Source organism: Tiliqua scincoides, chromosome 2 (assembly GCF_035046505.1).
Source record: "Tiliqua scincoides isolate rTilSci1 chromosome 2, rTilSci1.hap2, whole genome shotgun sequence".
NCBI lineage: Eukaryota > Metazoa > Chordata > Lepidosauria > Squamata > Scincidae > Tiliqua > Tiliqua scincoides.
The window spans coordinates 7,965,371-7,990,272 of NC_089822.1; the positions used below are offsets into that span (position 1 = coordinate 7,965,371).

At 44.4% G+C, this 24,902-nt stretch overlaps 1 protein-coding gene across 1 annotated transcript in view; it reads right to left on the reverse strand.

The window, feature by feature from the left end:
• MYO5B (myosin VB) overlaps positions 1-24,902 on the reverse strand; it is a 206,656-nt gene that overhangs the window by 11,335 nt on the left and 170,419 nt on the right. Inside the window, exons 26-30 of the mRNA XM_066617957.1 lie at positions 23,538-23,603; positions 20,468-20,707; positions 16,984-17,084; positions 10,518-10,595; positions 5,687-5,885 (exon numbers count right to left, since the gene is read on the reverse strand). Coding sequence (XP_066474054.1) covers positions 5,687-5,885; positions 10,518-10,595; positions 16,984-17,084; positions 20,468-20,707; positions 23,538-23,603 — 684 coding nt within the window. The remainder of the gene's footprint in view (positions 1-5,686; positions 5,886-10,517; positions 10,596-16,983; positions 17,085-20,467; positions 20,708-23,537; positions 23,604-24,902) is intronic.

The following is a 24,902-nucleotide window of genomic DNA, read 5'->3' on the forward strand; positions in this document are numbered from 1 at the left end:
CCAAACTGTCCTTCACCTTTTGCACCAGATGGTAATTTCAGACTTACCAGCACCAGTAAGAGATTTTCCACTTTGAATAGAAATCTAAAAACACCATTTTGAAAGAGCAAGATTCTAGAGCAGATAGGAAATACTCTCTGTAGCCAACTGACTTCCACCCTCCAGCTATGGGGATTTCCAAGGCCTATATTGTCTTCTTAGGGCGTATAATTTTAAAGATATGGAATGCATGGAATCACAAACATTGGCAGGAGCCATAACTGTACTACTTATAACTAATCAGAGAATCCTGGTCATAATTTAGCACACCTGTGTCTAGCACGTAAGACACTATTCACAGTCCTTTCCACACTACAACTTTCATCATGCAGATCACTGATGAACTCTTGAACAGAAGCTGCAAAGAGAGTCAATGTAATGTACTGGACACTGTATCTGAACCAGAGCAACCCAAAGTTCAAATCCCCAATTCAGCTAAGAAGTTCACTGGCCGTGGGGAAGTTCACTAAGTTCTCAGCCTAATCTATCTCACAGGGTTGTTGTAGGAAAACCTATGTATGCTTTGCTTCTTGAAGGAAGCACAAGGACAGATGTGATAATATAAAATTAAAATGTTGGCAGCATTTTGAAAGGATTTATTCCTTCAGGTGAAAAGTTGTATTTCCCCCTCCTTTTCATACTAAAAAGGTTACTAAAAAAGAGAGAGAAAGACTCTTGACACACCACCAGCTTTTTAAAGCTACACATTGATTTCTCTTTTAGGGTCTGTTTCAGCCTGCACCCAGCCAATCAATCATGCATTGTGAGGTTTTCATATTACAGTAAAGTGTGTAATTTGTCAAGTTGCTCAGGGTGAGGTTGAATTATTTCAAAGAGTTGTCATGTTCTCTTTTGCCTCCTTTCTTGGCTGAAGGCCAGACCTAGCTGTAATGTGTCATGGAAGCCAGATTCTTTGAAGTTGGAGACACCAGTTCAACAAAGAGTGGGAGGGAGTCCGGCTTTATGCTATCAGCATCAAATGGGGGAAGCAAGATTTTTTTGAGGATGGAACATCCAGACATGCAATCCAGGAAAAAGGTTTTACCATTTGGGCGTGCTTACAGTATACACTATTTCTTGGATCCAAGGAGACCTGGTCTGCATCCCAACACAGCCTAGTCCTGCGATACTCTGGCTATCCTACTGATGCGTTGGGAATCACAGAAATTGACTACACAAACAATTGCTAAACTTTTCCCTGGGCAGTACTACTTTGAATGAATGGGAAACCTTTACCTAATTGGCAGGCCCCTTATGGCCCACCATATAATTTCTATAACCTGCATGTCCACAAGAAAGGCTAAAACTCAGATGAGCATTGGCTGCACCAGTGCAGCTGACATCTAGCCCAGGTAAGTAGTCATCCAAGAGGAGCATAATGACAACCTGCTGTGTCTGCTGTCACAACTGTATGTTGATGAAGTCCACCTACCTGAACACGGCCAAGGGAAGTCTTAGGGGTGAGGCTAGGATTTCCCACTGTTGGAGCAGGCAAATGGGAAAGGTAGAATCTCAATCCCCCTGAGAGCAGGGCTAGGTTGAGAGGCTGTGCGTTTTGTCCTAATGCTTGCAGAAACTCCTGTACATTGCTGTCATACGCTCTTTTAGACTCTTGAGGCGATCAATGGAACTATAACTAAGAACATCAGTCTAGGTAGGGAAAAGTCTAGATAGCTTGCGTTAAAATTTTATTTTCCTCTAATTTCAAAGGACCGATTTTATCTATTTGCACCGTGCTTATTTTCCCTTTCTAATTTTGAAAATGTACTGCCTTATACATTTCTAGAAGGCTACTGCCCCTTGCTCTCTGATTATTCATGACCCATGATATAAAATTTAGTGTGGCTAGATGCCGAGGAGCTGGGGTGGCCAGGTCAGCTAGCTTCCTATATGCAACAACTGGGGGTACCCTGGACAAGATGAAGAACTTAGGACGACACCCCTGTTTTTGATGCTTTCCCTTCCTGGTGGCAGCAGACTAGCCTTTGGGAGATGTGTCTATGTCAGGGCAAAGTGTAAGAACATAAGAAGAGCCCTGCTGGATCGGGCCTAGGGCCCATCTAAGTGTATCAGAGCCACCCTGTGGGGTATCCATGAGAAGGTCAGGTGCACAGGCTGTATACATTGCTTCACTGCAGGATTTGCCTCTCCATATGGAGGAACCATTCAAAGATGCAAACCTTTGAAGTAGCTCAGAGGCTGAAGTTCAAGAAAGAGCTTTACCATTTGATTCTGCTGAATGTATACACTGAGCCTCAGGGAGCACACAACAAAGGTTACAATGCACTCTGCTAATTAAAAGTGCTGCAGAAATGACAAATGGTAGAGAAGGTCTAAGGGCTGCTGATTTTCAATGACATTTGGAAGCATTGGCTCTGCTCTGCTCCTTTGATCAGCCAGGATTCCGATGGAGGTGCGTGCATGTATGTTTGTGTTTTGCAAAGGATTGTTTTCTGTGCAGAATACAGCTGGATTCAAAATGCAGCTCCATACATCATTCGGGAATTACTGTGGTTCCATGGGAGCTGTTTCTGCACGGCCGAGACCCATTCCTAAGCAGCAAGGAAGATACATAGCAGTGGTTCCCAACTTGGGCATTTTGACAGGGATTCCCTCTTAAGGGAAGTAGCAACAAGGCAATGATGGCACTTTCAAGTTTGTGCTACCACCAACAAATGAAAAAAAGGCTTTTTGGACCTACCAGTGCTTGGCAGTGGTGAGATCCCAAGTTTTGCAGTATCTCTAGCCATAGCCAAACATGGGGAAGACTGAAAAGCCCCTTTTTCCTTCATTGTTGTCATCAGCACGAACTCAGGAGCGCTGTCGCTGCCTCGTTGCCACTCCCCGTAATGGCCCCAGCTATACTTAGTGGTTCCCTTACCTTCTTGTAAAGGCTGGGAACCACAGATATATAGGACGATCGGCTCCCTCATCACCGTGATGATGAGGATGGCATGGGGTACTTCGTATCCTAAATTGCTCACAAACTGGCCCTAACAAAAGCACTACAGAATTAAGTTGGACAAGGCAACAGCATGGGAAAGCAGCCTGACACTTGCCACTTACAGGGGTCAGTTGTATTTGGGGCACATACTAACAATAAAATCTTAAGTGTAGGTAAATCCTAGAAGAGCAGATTAAATATAGTCCCTCGTGGTTTTCGGCACTAGACATTATTGTGCACATAACTGCCACCCATTCTGGCAAGAAAATAGCAAGGGGTTGCTTGACAGACGGAGGCTTGTTGGTGTTAATGCCAAGAGCTTCAATAAGCAGCAAGGCCCTGCGCTGCCTGCCACAAAGCACTGCTCCTAACACAAATAATTACATTAAAAGCAATAGAGGAAGTAGCAGTTGATCTGACAGGGTTTCCTCCTTCCAATTATCGCCTGTTGTCAGCCAGAGAGGAGAAACTGGTCCTTGGTGCCCTCTGCCTAGATACAGGCAGAACTTCAGGGTCACCGATTCCCGACTTCGCACGGAAGTCTCCTGTGGCATGTAATAATTTAAAATTTGCCACCTCAGTGCTTTTGCTGCAGATCTAACAGTCATATTTAAATGATCCTGACACGTCTGCCCGAATACGATAAGGTTCTCCTAACAAGACACCACCACGGAGCGGCAGTGAAGCAGCAACCACTCATTGTTCCAAGCTATCAGAACAGTTGGCACTTTGAGGAGGTCCTGCTTATAGACACCAACAATCCCAGGTGACTTGCTTCATGGACATAAAGTCAACAGAGGGGCCATATTCTCTGGCTAATATGGACTGTGATGAAGAGCTGCCATACAGCAGGCCGCTACCCGCCCAAACCTCTACAACAAGTCTGTAAAATACAGACACTTGTTTTAGGGCAACAGCCCATATTACCCTTTGGTGCCTAACCCTGGCTGCCAGTGGCTCCTTTGAAACTCAAGTAGAGATCCTTTCCAGCTCTGCGAACTGAAGATGGAGTCAGCTGCATGGCTGCTGCTTTGAATCTAACAACACTTGTAGCCTGGGAAGCTGGAAACCAGTTATTCTGGTTAAGAACATTTACAGGCATGCTTTTGCGCGCAACATCCTATCACTGAAGGCCCACTATAGTAGTGCTCACTGCACTACTATACTATAATGAACGTTCTGCACAGAAGAGTTCTCAGGCTGAGAAGTTTTGAGACTGCGAGAGTACAGTACATCCAAGAGTACATCCAAGTACATCTTTTTAGCCTAGAAAAGAGTTGCCTGAGGGGGGACATGATTGAGACATACAAAATTATGCAGGGGATGGACAGAGTGGATAGGGAGATGCTCTTTACACTCTCACATAACACCAGTACCAGGGGACATCCACTAAAACTGAGTGTTAGGAGAGTTAGAACAGACAAAAGAAAATATTTCTTTACTCAGCGTGTGGTTGGTCTGTGGAACTCCTTGCCACAGGATGTGGTGATGGCGTCTGGCCTGGATGCCTTTAAAAGGGGATTGGACAAGTTTCTGGAGGAAAAATCCATTACGAGTTACAAGCCATGATGTGCATGTGCAACCTCCTGATTTTAGAAATGGGCTATGTCAGAATGCCAATGCAAGGGAGGGCACCAGGATGCAGGTCTCTTGTTATCTGGTGTGCTCCCTGGGGCATTTGGTGGGCCGCTGTGAGATACAGGAAGCTGGACTAGATGGGCCTATGGCCTGATCCAGTGGGGCTGTTCTTATGTAGCTTTCAGTATTAAAATATAATTCCCTACTCATAGAATGTGTACTTGAACTTCCTGTCAGGCATGTTTTGCAGTCTAATAACCAACTAGGTTCCTCCTTTTCAAAATTATATAGCTGCACCAGTTTCCTACTTTGCTTTGGTCTTGGGTATGCGATTAATGTAATACTAGCACATGGTGTGTAAAACATGCACTCTCCTGAAAAGTTTGAAAAAGAGAAGTTGTTGTTTTTGATCCTTCAGGACAGTTGCTCCTAGACCTGTTTTGGGAATGGTGATAGTTGACAGCTTACATAACTTGCCAGTGTAAAAGGGGGTCATTGGAAAAATTCTTCAGTTACATCGGGAAAGCAGCTGACTATGCATTTGATGGCCCCATACAGAGGTCCTGAGCCAGACCTTGCCCCTTAGCTGTCGGTACTGCAGCTCCATAACCAAGAATGGGTGGTGGAGCTATTGAGAAGAACAGGATTCTGTGCATTGTTGCAGCTACCATTCAGGATGAGCTTAGAGGTGGAGTACATGCTTTGCATGCAGGAGGCCCCTGATTCTTCACTGGCTTCTTTAGTTGAAAGGATTTGACTATAATATAATTTGCATTAATGCACCAGAAACTAAAGATCTCTTGTTCAGGGCTACTATACATGGTCAACCCCTGATAAACGGGACAGTCACCAGACAGTTGGAGTGAAACCGGCAATCACAGGACCATTTGTCATTTAAATTCACCCTGCATTCAATTGAAATAAGATTGAAAGGCAGGGTAATAAGATTGAAAGGGCTCAGGAAAGGCAAATGGCAATTCACAAGAAGCACCAACAAACAGGCAGGAACTTGGACGGAAGAGACGTGCAAAGAGTTCCCGTGTTTCCTCTGTCCCACCCAAACAGGCTCCTCCTTGCTGCAACAAACCCCACAGCATAAACAGATATTTCACTAGTGATCCATACCAGGTTTTCATTTGTCAGTCGTGTGATCTCTTGCTGAATGCCAAACTCCACCTGGGCTTCTGGTGACAGCTGGAGTGTGTGCAAAAAGGTCTCCTGCTGTTTCTCCATCATATCCCGCAAAGCCTCCATTTGGTCCTTCATGGTTTCCACCTCTTCTTCATGCTCTTTTCTCTGATCCTGCAGCTGAGCCTCAAGGAGTCTTTGGGAGGAGAAGGGATAGATACAGTAAATACAGCGATCACTCAAGCTAAGAGGCTCAGTATATACAAAAACTGCCACAACAACCAGACATGAGATACACAACTGTTATGGAATGACCTTTGATGCTCAGATTGGGAGATACATTCCCCAAAGTAGTACTGGCAGTCGCTAGACAACAAACAGGTTCTGCTCTTTTGTGCCATGTGCTGGGCATACAACTTCAGTCCACTTGACATCTTCACCATTACTCAAATTGAAAGAGAACTGCCCACTTCACTCGAAAGCATATATTGAATGGTGCAAAAAGCCAAAACACAACTAAGTAATTACAGGCTGTTTAGTATTTACTGAATCCAAATTAAGTGACCTCTGAGTGTGACTGTTGCTCAGCCAGCAATTCCCTTATCACTTTGGGGCCAAGCAGCACCTAGACACTGGAGCAGTGGAACTCTCTTGCAACAACTCTGCCCAGAGGCAGAGGAAGGAGGAACTTACAATCCACAAAACCTTCCTGTGCTTAGATAACAAAGGCCTACAAAACAGAGGGTCAAATGCACAGGTAAAGCTTGGTGACATCTCAGGAGCCAGTATGGGCATTCCCATGGTGTGGGTTACTATGGAAGAATGAATTACACAGGACTACAAAATTGAGGGTCAGAAAAGTTTTTCCCAAACTTTATGGTGGTTTGATATGAAATTAGGATGCCAATTCCAAAAATGGCATCCGTTTTGCCCTATCACGTCTAGTTTTGGAGACACGGCATAGCCTCATTAGTGAATGGTTCAAGCAGCTTCCTCATGAGGAAGCCATGGTGTAGGCTTCCTCATGAGGAAGCTGCTTGAACCATTCACTAAAGAGACTATGCTGTGTCTCCAAAACTAGACATGATAAGGCAAATCGGATGCCATTTTTGGAATTGGCACCCCAATTATACCCAGGAATTGGTGTAACGTTTAAGGAAGCAAAATGTGTGTTGGCCTGTGTAATTAGATACCAGAGAGAAGAATTTTCTTAGCTTCCACTTGTACATGCTAGCTTTGCATGTGAGGAACAGGTTTTCCTAGAGAAGCATTTAGTGATGTGATAGCTTCAGATTGACACCTACAATCTGAAATGATACAGTGACAAATTTCAGTCACCTTACCCATCATTTACATGTGTTAGGATTTGCCTTAGGTTTCAAATTAAATAAATAAGGCCAGATGCAAGGGTGTGCTCTTGCATATGCAGTTTTGGCAACTGAGAAGAGAAATCAAGTTAACGGGTACAATGGGGTTCAGACCCAGAATGTTTGGGTTTAATCTGTTATCTGGTGATGGTGGTGACAATTTGGGGAAGGGGACCCTGAGAATGTAATTTATGAGGAAGGGAATGCAAAGGGCCTGCAGGTGGTAGGGGCTTGATACCCTTGCTCTCAGCACAACTGACCCATATTGATGCAGCCTGCAACTCACCTAATTATCTGAAAAGATGTTACTGGGAAGACCAGGGACCACATGATACTGTCTTATTGATCACCAATACAAAAGACAAAAATATTTTTTTGTCGAACAACGTTGTTCATTATTACGAATTCCTCAATCCTTGCAACAATTTTGCAGCTTGCCGGGTCTTGCACAATGTTGAGTTGTGTGTGTGTGTTAAATGACTGTAGTTTGCTGCATCGGGCTAGAAGAACGACTTGTCATATGCCTACCCTGTGAACACACTCCGGGCATTTTTTATTTGTTTATTGGATTTCGAGACCGCTAAATCCCAGCAATTCAGGTTGAACTGCACATTCAAGAAATCAATATAAGTATTAGAATTAACAGCTACACTCACACCAGTGTCAGTATAATAACAATTTAAAAAGTGTCCGTGTAATAAAAAAAACAACCACTGTCACATCGGTCTCCTTTAACGCTTAACCTCGCGGCCTGAGAAAGTCAATATGCCTGGAGATCATTTTTCCTCCTATCAGTTTTTGATCTATTCTTCTTTTGTTGGTGAGGAACAAGCCTCTCTCCTATCTCAGGAACAGCTGCTCTTCAAAGCCCCCCCCAAACTAGGATGAGAACATAAACATGGCTTGACATTTCCCAGTCCAACACTCTATTCACAGTAGCAGTCAACCAGATGACTGACTTCAGGACTGTGGCCCAAGTTGTGGGGAAGGTGGCTCACAATTTCTCTCCACTTGCACTGGTCTCCTTGTTGAAAATGCCTGCATTAATCATGGGGCTTCCGTCCATCAGTTTACAGAGGGACCATCTTCCACAACATGGGTAAAGGCACAGGACTCATGAAATGTCATGAATTTAGGGGTGTGTGTGCGTGCACAAGAGGGTGCAAGTGTGAGAGTTTCAATGGGAGCAGCAGCCTGTGGTTGGGGTGGGGGGGCTTGTTCAAAATCCACAAGAGTCAGGTGGGAGAACTGCAAAAAAGCCAGGGCGGAGACAGGGAGAGCCACGGTTGGGCTATTTCTTGTTGCAAGGACCCCTTCAGGATGGACAGGGGAGAAAGAAACTGCAAGTAATGCCAGACCTAGGTGCCTCTCTCAATGAGTTCAATGGGGCTTAGTCCTAGGGGAGTGTGTGCATAGGATGATAACCTGCACAGAGAAAGGCCATGGCGGGCACTTTATTTCTCCAGGGAGGCTACCTTTCCTTGCAATCTTTTCATTACACAATCCTATGCAAGCCTATTCAAAAATAAGTCCCATTGTGTTCAGTGCGGGTTATTCCTAGGAAAGTATGTATAATTGTTCCTGTTTGGCCTGCTTTTCTGAGCGTGGTCGTAAAGGGGAGTTGTGATTATCCCCCATGTGCCTGCTTTGGGTCATGATCCTATGCCCCCTTACTCAAGACGCCCCATGGAGTGGCGGACAGCTTGCTCCCATGCAAGTGGGTCAGCCTGCTGTTGTACAGGAAACAGCCTGTGAATCATGCTGTTGCTAGGAAAAGCAGGGCATTTACTGCCTTCAGAAGGGCAAACCATCAGAGGGGAGTTCTCATGCCTTCCGGCTGGCAAATGCTGCTGAAATACAAGCAGACACAGGAAATCTACTGAAGGATGATTGGCAATGCAAGAGGAGGGAATAGCACAGCTTTTGCTATGAAGAAATCTCTGGATTGCACTGAACTTATGGTTGCAAATCCCACCTGGGTGGGGACTCACGGATGTGTTTTCCTATGGAACAACTGCACGTCTGCTGCAGGCCTAAGGCTGCAATCCTATACCCACTTTCCTGGGAATAAGAGTCACTGAACACTTTTGGACTTACTTCTCCGTAGATGTGCATTGTTAATCTAGCTTTAGAAACCCTTTAATTTCTCTGGTCCTCATGTGGAAGAAAGTTTGAAAGTCCTACACTGATTTAAAAAAAAAATGATTTCATTTTTAATACGTCTTAAAGAACTAAAGTTGAAAAGGGGGGGAAAGGAACCCTAGAGATCAAACCAAAGGGAAATTATAACCACAGTTTTCTATATCAGAGTGGAGGGGTGGTTTTAAAATCACAAAAAAGAACCTGTTTCTAAATGGAGGCACACTGTGAGGTTCTGCATGAATGATAAATTAAGGAACAAGCTGCACTTTCTGTAAGAGGGCCTGCATGAAACCGTTCTTTGCACCGCTGACTCCTTTTCCACCCACACCAATGGAAAAGGGTGATTCATCGCTGAAAAGGTTACAGCCCTCCTGCATGTGCCTGCACGGTTGGGTGTGCTGATAAGCCCAACGTTTGGTAAACTAAATTGATTTAGTAGTTTAGTACCAATTTAGTTTGGTACCAATTGGAGTCCGCTAAATTGAAATGTCTCCCCCTTAATCCCTTTCAGAAGCTGTTCAAAGAGGTTCTAAAAGCCAGACTGCAAAGATCCGTCAACATTCTCAGGATGCAAAAGCACAGAGCCTGAAGCCTGGTCTACACACGTGGCAGAAGGAGATGGTTAGTAGCATAGCCGGGGGGGGTGGCAGGTTGGTAAGTATTGCAGGAGACACAACTTGCTATGTAAGCGGCCCCTCCCACTTGCCATTGGTGCAACAGCAGCAATGTGCTGGTGCATTGCTGTCATTGTCCCAAAGGCTCCAAAGGCGAGGAGGGGGGGCTGCTTACAAGATGCACTGTGGGGGCTGCAACACTTACCATGCAGCCCTCCCTGGCTATGCTACTGGAGGTGGTAGCACCCCAAGGGTGAAGAGCAGACTGACTTCAGTCTTCAGTTGGCAGACTGGGTGATGTGCAGGAAACTCCTTTAGATCTTTACTTTGACAGCTGTAAAGAGTCTCTCCACACTTATCAGGAAACAGGTGCATGATCAGCTGTGGGCAGACAACCAAGTTTTCCAGAGTGTTTCAGTCACTATTTCAGCCACCTGGTGAACCACTTAATCATACCAGCCACCATACCTGGGCTTATCATAATTAAGGTTATTATCAGTACATCCGGCAACCCACACGAAGCTGGTCTGGGTCACAACCTGAGCCTCAAGACTGGATCTGGGATCAGAACCTCCTCAAAATATTCAATCTGTGAATTAAACACATTTCCACTTCCAAGTGAAAGGCGAAAGGGGGGAAGAAAAGGAGAAACGTGGAACAGAGAAAGAGAGAAAATGGTCTGAAGGAGACGAAAAGTTATTTGACCTGGCAACTTGCTTTAGACCCTGATAGGCCAAGCCGAGTTCTCCATCTTCATTCAGATACCCCCAGTCCTCAGTCTTGCTAGAAAGAAAGGGCAAAGGAAAGGGAAACAAAGTGGACAGGAGAAGAAGAGAAAAGACGAGTCAGCTACAAGAAATGGGAAAAATAAAGAGCCTCAGTTGCACTTAAGCACTATTGCACAGGGCATGTGCAATCAATGCAGCCTGGGTGGATGTATTTTTGCATACATGCATGTAGATGTTATAATTCTTGACACTGGGTGCAGGTTTAATGATTCTCTGCCCACCATGTACTGAGGGGAAAGGCCCAGTTAAACCAAGGTAATACTACGAACGGTCTGTTTCAGAGTTAGGTGTTGCACAATAACTGGCCAGAGAAGTTCGTGTAGCTTCTTGTCTCTGTATCCACCTACCCACCCTGCCAAAAGGTCACAGTCAATATGAGGGTACTCATATTTGGGAGCCCACTAATTATCATCATGTCTACCCATGTTCTACTGGGGGAAAGATGTACAGAGAAGTACCTGGCAGTTGTTCAACAAATATAGCTAAGGCCCCAAATACAGTCTCCAGGGTAGCAAATTGTTATTTTGGCAGATGTAGCTGGGAGAGAAGTCCGTTCTGGCCTTCCTTTTAGTTTAAGAACCTTTGAAAACAGCCCAATTCACTGAAATGCAAGTCCTATGATCAATGTTTTCCACGGTTGTTCTAGATATTATCGTCTAGAGCAGTGGTACAAAGCATGAACAACAGGTCTTTTGCCATAGCATCATCACAAAATTGCTGATGAGCAAGAAAGCACTGTCTGTCATTTTAGAATGCCTTGAATGTTTTAAACTAGTGGTCTTCAATCTTTTTTTGTGCCTCTTCTCCAATAAATACATAAAATATGAGTCACCGTCAACCTCACCCCTCTCGGGACCCTATCCACCCACTCCCCGCCCTGCTGTTGCCCACTCCTTGCCCCCATTACACCCTCCAATCACTGTTCACTCTAACCAAATACTCTTATTAGAGAGAGAAGAAAAAGTTACCATGATGCTGGCAGTCGTGAAAGCTATTTTAGCCCAACTGCCACAAACCTGAGCAGGACCAGGACACCATCTCCCAGATCCTGAAGGGGTACACCAGATGCCTCTCCCTTTACCTGGTTGTGCTCCAGTCTAGTGTTCACCAAACTGCGGCCCAGGGGCCCCATCTGGCAATATACTGAAGCCCTTACTACTGTAAGGCTGTCTGGTGTGCTCCCTGGGGCATTTGGTGGGCCGCTGTGAGATACAGGAAGCTGGACTAGATGGGCCTATGGCCTGATCCAGTGGGGCTGTTCTTATGTTCTTATGTAAGTCACATTTACTGTTCCAGCGCAACAACCGAAAGAAGCCCACCTGATTGCCGCAAAATGACACACTAGACCAAGGGTCTCCAAATCCCAGATTGCAGGCCACATCTGGCCCTTGTCACCATGTTAAGGTATATGATGTGGGGCCAAAATGTTTAGTAATTCCTGCTCTAGGCAGTCATGTCTGCACCTGGAAATGCAGGCGCAAAGCCTGCTGGGGCAGAGGGCTACCAACGTGACTGCCTAGAGCCGGGGTGCCCAAACCTTGGCCCGGGGGCCACTTGTGGCCTGGGGGAACCCCAAACTGGCCCACAGGGAGCCCCCAGTCTCCATTGAGCCTCTGGCCCTCCACAGACCTGTTGGAGCTTGCGCTGGCATGAATTGATTAATTGATTTTTCCCAGCCCCCAATACAGTGTTAGAGAGATGACGTGGCCTTCCTGCCAAAACATTTGGACACCCCTGGCCTAGACTGCCATGTTGCAGCAATCAGGTGGGCTTCTTTCTGAGCATTGCTCCGGAATGGTAAGAGCCGAGGACCGCTTTTTCTATGCGTAGAAGTCACGAGTTTGGCAACTGCTGCTCTAGTCCAGTGGTCTTCAACCTTTTCATTCTCATAAGCTGCTGCAATCCCACAACCGAGGCTTCATGACCCCACTGGGGTCCCGACTCCAAGGCTGAAGAACAGTATTATAAGCTACCAATTTGGCACACCTGTCACTGACAAAAACCTCACTACAAAACAACCTAAAACCTCTGGATTAGTCCAGAATGGAATTAAAGTGTGGTTTGAAATGATTGAATGATGTTTGGGATGCCTCCTTATATTTTATATGCATTAAACGTTGCCATTTTTTACAAGTACCCAACACTTGTTCACAAGTTATCTTGTATCCATTAGAGATTGGCTTTAGACCACTCTGAGCTCCTTAGATACATGGAGTGGGATATAAATGTCATAAGTCCTATGTATTTGAAAACACAAAGACAGTTAAAAATACACACTGAAATATCCTCAAAGGCACTAAATATCCTTACCATGAAAAGACTTTTGGCTTTAAACAGTTAAAGCCACTCTGTCACAATCTTCTAGCTTTTCCTTTCACAGAGAGATTGTGGCTGATCCCAAACCAATTCCCCACTTGGAAGTTCCAGAAACCATTTCATTTGCATGTTGTTTTTCTCCAGCCTATTCCAGAGCTAAGGACAGTTTGCTCACTCACCCACGTGGAATAAGGCACCAAGGTGCTAAATGGCTTTATGAAACTCTAGAAAACCATAGCAGAGCCACAACTGTTGCACAGGTACTTTACCTATTAGCAGATATGAACATCCTCTGAGAAAACAAAATACACCATGAACTCAGGGTATAACTGCCCAGCAGAAAGGAAATATCAGCTCCATGTCAGGTTCCCTGTCTCCCCCAGCAGCAACACACAGCACAACAGGTTGTCACCTTGCAGGAATCTTGGCCAAGTGGCAATAAATAGCATTCTGGGTCTTGCTGCCCCTGGCTATGATACTTGTAAGGTGGCTACAGATATATATGTAAATGAAGAGGACTAGAATTTTGCCTAGTATCAATGGACAGAACACAAACACACAGCATCCCTTCTGCTTAACCCCCACACCACCAAAGTTTCGCCATCTCAGCAAGCACAAGGGTGATCTGCATACCTGAGTTGCCTCATATCAGGGATTCTAATACAACATGCTAAAACTAGCCAGCCAGGCTACACAAACATCTGGTCAGAGGAAACCAATTAACACCCATCCTTTACAGATAAGGGACACTGAGAATAAGAAAGAAGCAATTAGCACAGCGGTTCCCAAACATTTTAGAACCAGGACCCACTTTGTAAAATTACACTCTCTCCGGACCCACCTAGCTTTACGAGACCTTAAAAAAACAAAACACAGTTTCACCTTACCAGCTGTTCAAGCCTCTGTTTTTATCATTTTTACTATGGTGGGTTGGGTGCCTTCTGGAGCATTTGTTGAGCTCCATGCTCATTGGTTTGGGACCATTCTGGTGGCCTTGTGTTCCTCTTCACCTGGCCTTTGGTAAAGAGCCAAATCACGTTTGCATACTCACACATAAACGTGCACATTTGGATCAGTTTTGCTTTGCATAGGGTTCAACACATTTTTCTTGTCTGCTACCAGTTTGTCAGTTTCACAACCCTTCAACAATCATGACCCACAGCTTGGAAAAAACTGAATTAGCACAAAGAAAGATTTCCTTTAAATGCCAATTTTACTTGTTATGTGTTACTCACATCGTGCCATCCACTGCCTGTTCTTGGATATCACCAGCCATTTGGGAACTATCTGCTTCATCTGCGGTGACAATTTTGAATATGCTGCAACCATTTTGAAGCCATCGGCAGCCATTTTTGAACATCCACAGCAAATTTGAAGCTATCCACAGCAATTCTGAAGCTACTGGAGGCCAATTTTGAACATCCACAGCCATTCTGAACGAGGATCAGGTAAAAATTTATTTATGCAGTTATTCTGGTGTCACCCTCCCTGAGGGTGACACCAGGTGCGGTCCACACCCCCCTCACCCCGCTAGCAACGCCCCTGCCATTCTCATGCCACTAATTTGCACACGCTCCAATTGGTAGACCCCAATGTTCTGGAAAGACACAGCCTGAAGTCTGCCCACCCCTGATGTTTACCTTTTCTTGGTGGCCGATTTGATAAGAGATTTCAGAACTCTTCACTCCAACAATGTACAGACTTAAAAGATAGTGTAGTTGGATGAAAGTTGAAAAGGTGATGGGATCTGAGCAGCACTCTTACACTGAGATAATTAATTATCATCAGTTAATATTTGGCTTGCTTGTTCTAATCTTATTAATGTTCCAGTTTATCTATCCAGGCTTTCTCCCTCCCTCTCCATTCTCTTTATCTTATATTTTGCTGGATAAATGGATGGGAGGATATTCATGAGAGTGATATAAATCTCTCTCTCTCTCTCATTATTGTAAAAGGAAGACACAAATTCAGGGTATTAACTCTCACTGTGGGAAACCTGTAATCAAAGAGGAATCAAGGATGAAAGTATAGATACAAATTTAGCAGCTAATGTGGGTGACGAGATGCCAAGAGAACAAGGATGCGTATATATTAGCTCATTTTACCGTTATAAAACTGATTTTTGTTTTATGCTTTTACATCCTCAAGGTTGGCAGCACTTCCATTAAACGTCTTTCTCCTGCATGGTATATGAGCTATTTTTTTTTTTTTTAAGTTTTGTATGTATTTCCAACACTGTGACTTTGATATCAGGGCTGTTATACCAACCCTTTAACATTGTGAACTGGTAGCCCAAATCCTGATAGTGGGTCAGTGAGAGTGAAGGTGAGCAAACCCTTACAGACCTGGTCAAGTGGATAACATTTGGACTTGGGTCAGGGGACCCAAGTTCAAATCTGTGGTCAGTAATGAAGCCTACAAGGGAAGCTTGGACCAGTTACTTTGTCAGCCTCCTGCATCTCACAGAGTTTTTGGGAGGACAAAATAGAATAACCCATGCCACACCATGAGCTCGCTGTATACAGGGTGACGTACAGAAACAAGAGTAAACTTTTTTAGACTTTCTTAAAGACTTTCAACAATTAGAAACAATTAGAATTGTTTTGAAGAAAAGCATTGTAGTGAACAAAGAAATAAGAATATAAAGTGTTTAAGAATACAGGGTGGGGGTCAGAAAAAATAAAGGGTTGGGGTCAGAGAAAATGCCCACTGAGGACCCATGGGCCAAACAAGAACTTGGTGGGAGGTTCATGTTCCCCCCTCACCAGGGCTTTTCAGAGGTGCAGCAATTTTACATTACTCTACACATGACAATGGAGCAAGTTCTCCATTTTACTTTGAGCTGGAGAAAAGTTTGGACTCCTAATGCTCACTACCAGAAGTACGCATAATGGACCACCAAATTCATATCTGCTACCAAACCCAGCAGACTTCACAAGCAGAAGAATAATAGCACAGCTGAAGTTTGATACCTGCTGGCAACCCCAAAAGCTCAGTTTGTTCCTTTACAGCCAGTTCACAATGAACTAACTGGCAGGTGGAAAAGGCAGCCCTGTGCCAGACAGCTGGATTCATGATATAGTCATGTGATTAATTTAATTAGCAAATTAACCAGATTTGCAATCAACCTGTGTGTTGTTGCAAAGGTGCCGAAAAGGGGATTAAAGGGTGACACAGTGGCCTGTGTATTGAGTTACAAGCAGCATGGTCATCAAAGGAATCATACAACCAACTTACTACATGCCTAATCCCTGTGCCAAAACCAATTCTCAGCATACTCACTCGGGTCATGCCCCAAATCCTCAACTTCTCAAACCAACGACTTCTATAAGTTTCTCTTCACAACCTCACTGCTGTACTGTTTCTTCCTATAGGTCATGCCTCATTATCCACTGGGGTTTTGTTCTGAAACTCCCAGTGGATAAAAAAATCAGTGGATACCAAACCAGTGGAAAAATAGCTTTAAAGACCCACTCTCAGGTTTCTTGCTCCTCCGTTGTCACCCCAGATGCATTGGTATAGATGCTATACCTCATTCAGCCACTAGTTGGGGTGAATAATGGAATTGAGTGGAATGAAGTTATATTTATTCAACAGTGCAAAGTTAGGAAATGGAATTTTGGTGTTTTTTCTTTGTTACAAGGCATTTAAAGATGGACCTCGGTATCAGTGGTGAGTTAAATTAGTGGATACCAAATGAGAGGATACCGAGGTCCCATATGTCCTTTTTTTTTTTTTTAAAGTTTTTGCCTGACACTGCTGAAATGTTTCTGAGTCATTTTGAGTAATCCATGAGGCCTAGAAATAATTTTAAACAAAAGGAAACAAATCCTCAGGATATAAATTTCCCCATTTGTATGATGCACCACACAAACAGAACTGATGTAGCATAATGCATCATAATACATAAAAGAGGAATTATAGTGATTTCTTTACCATCCCTCTCACTGTTAGCTAATTAGTGGCAATTGGCAGTGCTCCCCTACATTACAGGACAAAGAGCAAAAGGCAGAATTCCAGCCTCTACCCACTGACCATTAAGGATGGCTAAACAAAGACAGGTTTACCGGTTTGTCTGACAGACTCCATGATAAGCCTCGATCGCATCTTCTGGGTCCACGTGCTTGTCGCTGTTTGGCCAGCTGGTCTGCATGTTGATAGCTGACTCCTAAAAAAAAAATTCATTGAGAAATTACTTCTCCCATTCACTAACTTCTCTACTTCACTAACATTCTTTGTAATGTCCTAGTAAATCTGTTAATTTATGCAACACATTTCATTCACAAAGGGATGTATAGTCTTTATTGCATTTGCCAGAAGGTAAATGCAATGCCTGAAAGCCACAGAGGAAGCAGAAAGGGCCCCAAAGAGAAGTGAACTAACAAAAATTAAGAGGAGAGATTGAGTACACATCTATGCTATAAACCTATGTAAAGTATTGTACTGGTTCAGCTGTTATGACTTTCCACAAAGGATCCTGGGAATTGTAGTTGTGGGAGTTCTAAGAATTACTCATTAGAGGATCCCTCTGTCTCCCTTAGTAGAATTATTATTCCCAGGGTTAACTGGGAAGAGTTAACTATTTGACTATTGACTATTCAACTAGTTTTAAAATTCAGTGGGCGTAGACAGGTTTGGAGCAGGCCAACAAAATGCAGAGGTAGGCTTGATATCACACAGTACGAGAGATGGAAATTGGAAGTAGAGATATGCTAGATCCTGGAAGGGACAAAGTTGGGAATCAGGACTCAAAATGAAGCAATTCGTCTCAACAATTAGTTGGAGTTGGGAGAAGAATATGCCAGTGAAGTCGGTTCATACCCTCTCAGCAATTTCTCTTTTGATATCACTGTTCAGATGATATGGACGGTTGCAAGTACGACTTGCAAAAAGTTTGGCAGAATGGTGCATATTCTTCCTTGCTCTCTCCATCCTTCTGAGGGTGTTCTCTGTGCTCTGGGAGTTTCACAGAATCACACCCAAATATCCTGGTTCAACACAGAGCTGCCTCCAACCACATAATTTGTAATTCCAGGAAGCAGTTCGGAAAGTCACTTGATGCATCCATCAGAATAGAAACTCCTTTTTCTATTTAAAGGGGGAAGGTCTCAAGCTTTCGCAATACCAGAGAAACACTTTAGGAAGTAAAAATGCTGCCAATTAAAAGTGTTGCAATAGAAGGGGTTCCTAGCAAGGCCGGCCCATTCATGGGGCCAACTGAAATGATTGCCTTAGGCAGCAGATTGGTAGGAGGCACTCATCTCTGTCCACCCGCTTGCTTCCACTGCTCCTCCTCTTCCATCCACTCCCTGGATTGGAAAAGGAGGAGGGGAACAGAAAGGGAGAGGACATGTGGAAGAAGGAGAGTGCCGAGTCAGAACATTGTAGAGTGGGAAGAGCAGAAGCTAGCACATCATCAGGCAAGTGGGGTAGCATTTGGCATGCTGCTTCAGGAGTTCTTGGGCCAGCCCTAGTAAACAGGGGGAGGAATTTCTTGCTGGGCCATATTTAGGCTCCGTTTACACATGGGTAGCAAATGAATGGCCCAAAGCGTCATGTAAATTAAGCACTTCATGTACTCTAACCAATGCTTAAGTTACAGCCCAGTTCTATAAAACTTCCCAGCGCCAATGCAGCCCCAAGGTAAGGGAACAAACATTCCCTGACCTTGAGGAAGTGTCCATGACTGTCCCCCCATCACAGGATGCAGCACATGCTCTGTTGGCATGACTGCATTGGTGTTGGGAAGCTAGTTAGGATTGGTCTGTTACTCTACAAAAATCAGCTGGGACTTAAACTTGCAACGTCCTGATCTGGCATCCCTTTCAGTCAATCATTCAAGGGGGTGCAGTGGAGGAAGGAGCAGAAGAATTGCTCTTCCAGGACCTAGCCTGCTTTACTCCCGAAACAGCCAACTGACTTTTTCTGCCCTTGTCAGAACTGGCCACAAACTATTCCAGCTTTGGCGTGGCTATATATCCAGGCAACACATGGAATCTGGTGTTGCCCCTAAGTATTTTTTTGCCTTCCTATCATCTGGGGTTTAGGGGTGGTGCCTGCTGGTCCTAGTCTGCTCACTGCTTAATTTGCCTGCCAGCCTCCTAATCTGCTGCTTTCTTACACCTTTGTTCCAGTTCTGCTTTCTCAGATTTTCTCAGCTGAGGCTCAGGAATGGCTCTGCCTCTAAAATTGGTTTCCTGTGCTACTTTGATATCAACCCGCATCTGTTTGGGTTAGCCCATACCCAGAATCATATTAGGTCCCAGCACCTTCTGGAACTGAGAGGAGCCAGGGCCCTCGGGGGAAAATCTCAAGACCTACTAAAACGTCTTAAAATTTAGACCCATTCTTGGGTATATTTGGGGTGCCGAATCCAAAAGTGGCTACGTTCTGCCCAAATGGGAAAAAGACACCTTATATATTATCTCAAGCAGCTTCCTCATGAGGAAGCTAACTTCCTCACAAGGAAGCTGCCTGAATTAGCATAAAAATTGGCTATACTGTACCCACCAAACTAGAGCCAACTGAGCAAAACCGATGCCACCAAAATACCCTAAATTTGTTCAAACGTCCTTGACAACTAAAAAAAAGTTGTTGTTGTTGTTGATAACAACAACTATTACTACTATTATTTTTGGTAGGCCTGGGTAATCTGGGAAGGTGACCATCCCAAGCACCCAGATGCATTCTGACTTGAATCACTTGCTCTTGCGCTTTGTTCCAATCATCTCTTGGACTTTGAAAGCAAAGATAGTGATGAGCTTAAGCCAAAGTTCAACCAGATAGCACAACGCTCACTAGAGAGCCCAAGGCATCCATTTCAAAGCCCTATGCAGGAAAAGGGATCCTTAGTGAAAAATATGGTAGCAATGAGATCCCTGAAAGAATGAGACTTTACTGGTGCAAAACTTCTATGGTCCAGGTTCTAAAACTTCTTTGACAACTCCTTGCTGTCCAGCACTTGATCTCTGACTGATGACAGTCCTGTTGGCACCCCTAGTCAGTTCAGCTGCTGTTGTGTACTTTGACTGCTAGGTCTCTGATCTGCCCAAGTCCTAGCATACTCAGTTTTGCTCCTGCCGGGTCACACCTTCTATGCTTCATAGTACTCTGCTGCATACACTCCAGGGTTGAAGCCTCTACCTCTGAATTATTTGTACAGTTTAAGATACAGAACCCAGTCTCACTGTTTGGAAAGTCATGAAAGCACTGTTATTTCATCTGCTGGAGCTAAACAGGGGTGAATGCAATGCAGTCCAATTGGATGGACCTATTTGATTAAATAAACCAATGGTGGCAACTTTGCCCTAATTGTTCTGCACAATGAACTTGCATAATTTTGCTGTCCATGACTATGGATTTGAAAACACAGAAATTTTTCTCATGCTTTTGGAAAATAGTTTGGGTGCAACACTCAAACAATCCTCTTGAGAATTACTGTGGACTCGCCATAGACCAGTGCGCCCAACCAACGAGTCAAAAGTTGGCAACAAGGTGGAACCATGACACCCGCCCCACCCCCCCACACACAGATTTTGTCTTTTCCATTACCAGATTTCTGCCCGTATCTTTTTGCTGAGCTGCCTTTATAATCTGTGTCCTTAGAATAAGCACCTCTTCCTTCCGCACTTCCAGCTCTTCATTAGAGGACTTGAGCTGATTCAGGAGGAGGCTGTAACTGTCCTGGACGTCATTGGAGGAGTTGCTCTGGGCCTCCCGATCCACTATAGCCTTCCTCAGCTCGTTAAGGTCATTTTTCAGTTTCTTGTTCTCAGATTCTAACTCTTGCCTCTATTAAAAATGATATTTGGAAAAGTGATCCCTGCTCAATTCATATTTCTGTTAGCTGCTGTTTTTTAGTCCTTCATGTGCAACACTTTCCAAAAGCCACTATGAAATCATCAGCTAAATTCTGACAGCTGATCCGTAACCCACACAGCTGTGCGCATGTCAAAATTAACTTTTGAGTGACTTGTCTTTGATAAGATGGTCCCAAACTGCAAATAAAAAGGTGTTGGGAACTTGCAAATAATTTCAAATGCAGGAGACTGAGCCAAAAAAAAATCTCCCCTGGCACAGATCAACAAGGCATTTGTTACCCGTCATGGGTGGGGGGAGAGGAATCCTCTCTATGCCTTTGACCACATCTGATTATTGTTCAGCAGCACAAATATTTTTAGTTGTTAGGTATAAAATAACCTTAACAAATGCTCTTAACATACTGTATTTTGTTTGCAGTTTAATCTTGTATATCTCCAAGAGGCATTTGAACTTCCTTGTGAATTTTGTAGTCCTCCTCAAATCTTATAGACATGACTGTTGAGACACTATTGCTTGAGATGGGAACGGATGGATAGTGCCCCTCCTGCATGTTTCTTGAGAGGGGATGAGGAATGGGTACAAATGCAGGTTTGATATGAACTTGACCTTCACACTCAATGCAGCTTAGCATTTGTATAGCGCTTTCGGAGTGGGCAAAGAGCAGCACAGTTTTAATCTGGATGTCACCCTTACAACCACCCTGCAAGGTATTAGGCTCACGTTGTGCTGGGGAGCCGGAGGCAAGGTTCAAACAGGAGAAACCGATTTGCAGTTCCGCCTCTTAGTGGCTGAATCACTCAGCTCTCATCTCCAGTGTTCAGACTGTGAGCCTGACCAAAACTGCCTGGTTTTCACATGCCCCCTCTTCTCACATTTAACAGGATTATCTTTAAACAGAAATTTAATTTTTTTAAGCTTGAGAATAAATTAACCACTGCAGCTAAGTGAAAAAAAAGGGAGGGAGCTTCTTATGGCTGTGAAAGAGTCCTATGCATAATAATGCCATTATGTGTTAATACTGGGGGGCCGTGGCATCAGAAGTTGGGCCAGAAGGCACAGTCCTGGCTCCCTCTTGTTGCATTTACTGAACATATGGAGTCTGAATAAATGAACAGTTGTATTGCCAAAAAAAGAAATTATCTATAAGATCACTGTAAATATACTTCACTGACAAGTCCTGTTTTTTTGCATAATTCTTTCTGTGTTTGGTATTTTCTGCAGAATTTGGCTTCCCAAAAACCTTGCGTTACCATTTTTTTTTTAAAAAAAGCAAGTCTCTAGTCCTCATTGACTATGAAGATTTATTTGAAAATGGGTGGGCTTTATAGTGTTTTAAAAGAGCCGTGTCCCTCAGCAGAACTTCTGCTATCAATATGTCTTTGTCTCAACATTAGCCCTGCATCTCCTGATCACCTCTTGATCCTAGCTATACTCTTTGCCCCATTTATTCTATGAGTAGCCAATCTTTTTTTTTTTTTTTTGCAAGAAAGCAGCTTTCCACTTATATTTTGCAAGCAAAGGGAGGGGAGACAGACAATGAATGAAATGAGAATGCCTCAGAGGAGACAGCCTTATTAGATAATTAATACAAGTATTGACTCTAAATGAAAAACTGATGTTGATCAAATCACGTTAAGTCTCTTCCTTTTCTCTGCCCACTCTTTTGGGTACCGAAATGAGAATTCTTCCACTTGATCCACATTAAAGATTTATCTTCAAGTTCCGAACACCTCACACATTAATCATGAGCTTAAGATACAAAAAAAGAACTCCAAGATATGATTTCTTTAAAAAGCCTCTTGTACTGGCAAAAAGGGAAAGAACAAATTCTATTTATGTCACTGTCTTGGGAAGGATTTTCTACACAGAACGGGAAAATTAGTCAAAGATTACTTCGGATATGCACTACATTGCCAGAAAGGAGATGGCAAAAGGAGGGTGCTTTGATACATCCTGCCTTGACACCAACAGTGATCTCATTTTGTCAGGTTTGCAGATGATCAAGCCACAACCCGATCCCTTTGACAAAACAGTGTCTGCCAAACTCCATATGGCAAGATCACACGTGATCTGCACCCAAATCTGTGATGCAGAAATGACAACCAAGACATTCCTAGCATGCCGGCAAGGCAAAGCCATTTTGCGCCAGAGGCACTTGCAGTATCCCAAGATGAGTAAGGTAAATAAAGCTCCGTTTACATAAACAAGAGAGGAAGTGGCCAAGCTGTGGATTGTACCCATTTCAGAGCCCAATCCTGTGCTTGGCGGCACGGCTCCGTGCCGCCGAGCACTGTCGCAAATGTGCTGTAAGGCACGTTTGTTAGCCTCACTGTCGGGCTCCCGCCCATGCTAGCCCAGCGCTGGCCAGAGCTGGGCTAGCATGGGGCAGTCACCCAGCTTCTGCGGCTGGTCTCCTGGACTGCTGAGCCGTGGCACGGTAGGCGGGGAGGAGGTGTTCCGGGGAGGGGGGAGGCCAGTGGGGGTGGAAAGAGGGTGGGGAGGAGGGCAAGATCCAAGGCGCTCGGGGAGGGCTCCACACCCTACACAAGCGCCTTTACACGAGTGCCTTAGCCCCATTGTGGGGCTGCTTACCTTACCTGGGAGAAGGGGACGAAAGCCCCCTTTTCCCGAGGCAGCCCGGGGTGCGCAGGATCTGGCGGCAGCCCTTCTCGGCAGCTGCCCCATGATCTAAGAAAACAATGGAAGCTAAGAGACCTTTTGGTGTTTCCCATTGTTTACGCATCCAACACCCAGTGGTGGGGAATAAAATAATACAAGCTCATTTTAGAATTTCTGTTACCTTCAGACTGTTGTACGCGAGATCCATATCACGGTCCAAATCCATTTCGTTCTTCATTTCAATTACCTGGATGGATTAAGGAGACAGAGAGATTCAATTTGACAACAGTCCAAAGCAAGCCAAGCTTTAGATTGCAGCTCTGGGTCACCTTATAAAATCTGTTGTTTGCTGGCAGTGCAATTTGGCCATGAAAAGAAAGGCTGCAAAGAGTGGGGGGTGTTTAGTAAACAGAAAATGGATGAAAAGGGAGATAAACAATCAAACAACTCAGCAGGGACACAAGGACAGTGGAATTCCTCCCTCTCTGCTTGCCAGATGTTCTGTTTGCCAACTCTGTTTTTTCCTTATGTTAAGAAGACTAACGGGGATTTCTGATAGCAGAGACCCCACTGAGCTTGCAGAAGAACAATAGAGGTCAAGGTGACCCCCCACTTCCTCAAATGTCAAAGCCAGAGGGTTGAACGTGCAAGCGTCCCGCAAGCTGCCAAGGAACAACCACTGCATCAAAGATCAATCACTGAGCATCTAGGAAGCTAAAAGGGGACCATTCAGGTTGCTTTTCTCTTATTGCCGCAGGAGCACTGAGAGAGGAATGGCCACATTGCTGGAGAGAGAGAGAGAGAGAGAGAGAGAGAGAGAGAGAGAGAGAGAGAGAGTGCGTGCGCACCTTCCCAAACACACCAAATCACATGGAATGCACAGGATAGTGCTTTGCGTAGGGTCCGACAGAACCACATGCAGATGCCGCAGGAGTGTACCCCATAATCCCAAATACTTTGCCTTTGAGAGGCATAGAGACCATATGCCTCTGGGCATCAGAAAAGAAGTCTTAGACGTGTCAATGAAGTACAAGAAGCACTATGTGATTGAGTGGTGACTGCAACTTATTAATACACAGCTGAAACTCCTTGCCTTGTTTCACGTTAGTTTTCATGAGTAAAGCAGTACCTTCCCATCGCGGCAATTTTTGACATCTGCTGTGAAAATATCTGTGCTGCTTTGACTCTTCTTCTTGGTGCTATCTTCCTCCTCTGCTTTGGCCCTCACTGTCCTCTGTCCCATACACCTTCACTTATATTTAATTCAGCTGGCTATGGTGACCCATGTGATTTTGTACATGAGCATCCATCATATCAGGTATAAATGACAGTCACATGGTTGTTACTGTCTAAATGGGGCTGAGGGCAGTGTCCATTTACACAGCAAAGAGGCTCATAAAGCAAAGAAGAGGCAATCTATCTCTGCACAGAGATATCCTCGTTGTTATGTGATTAGGTTGTTAAGCAAACATTCAGGCCATCTAGTAGCCTGAAGGGAGTGTCTGTTTACACAACAAAGGCACTAGATGGGCTGAATGTTTGCTTA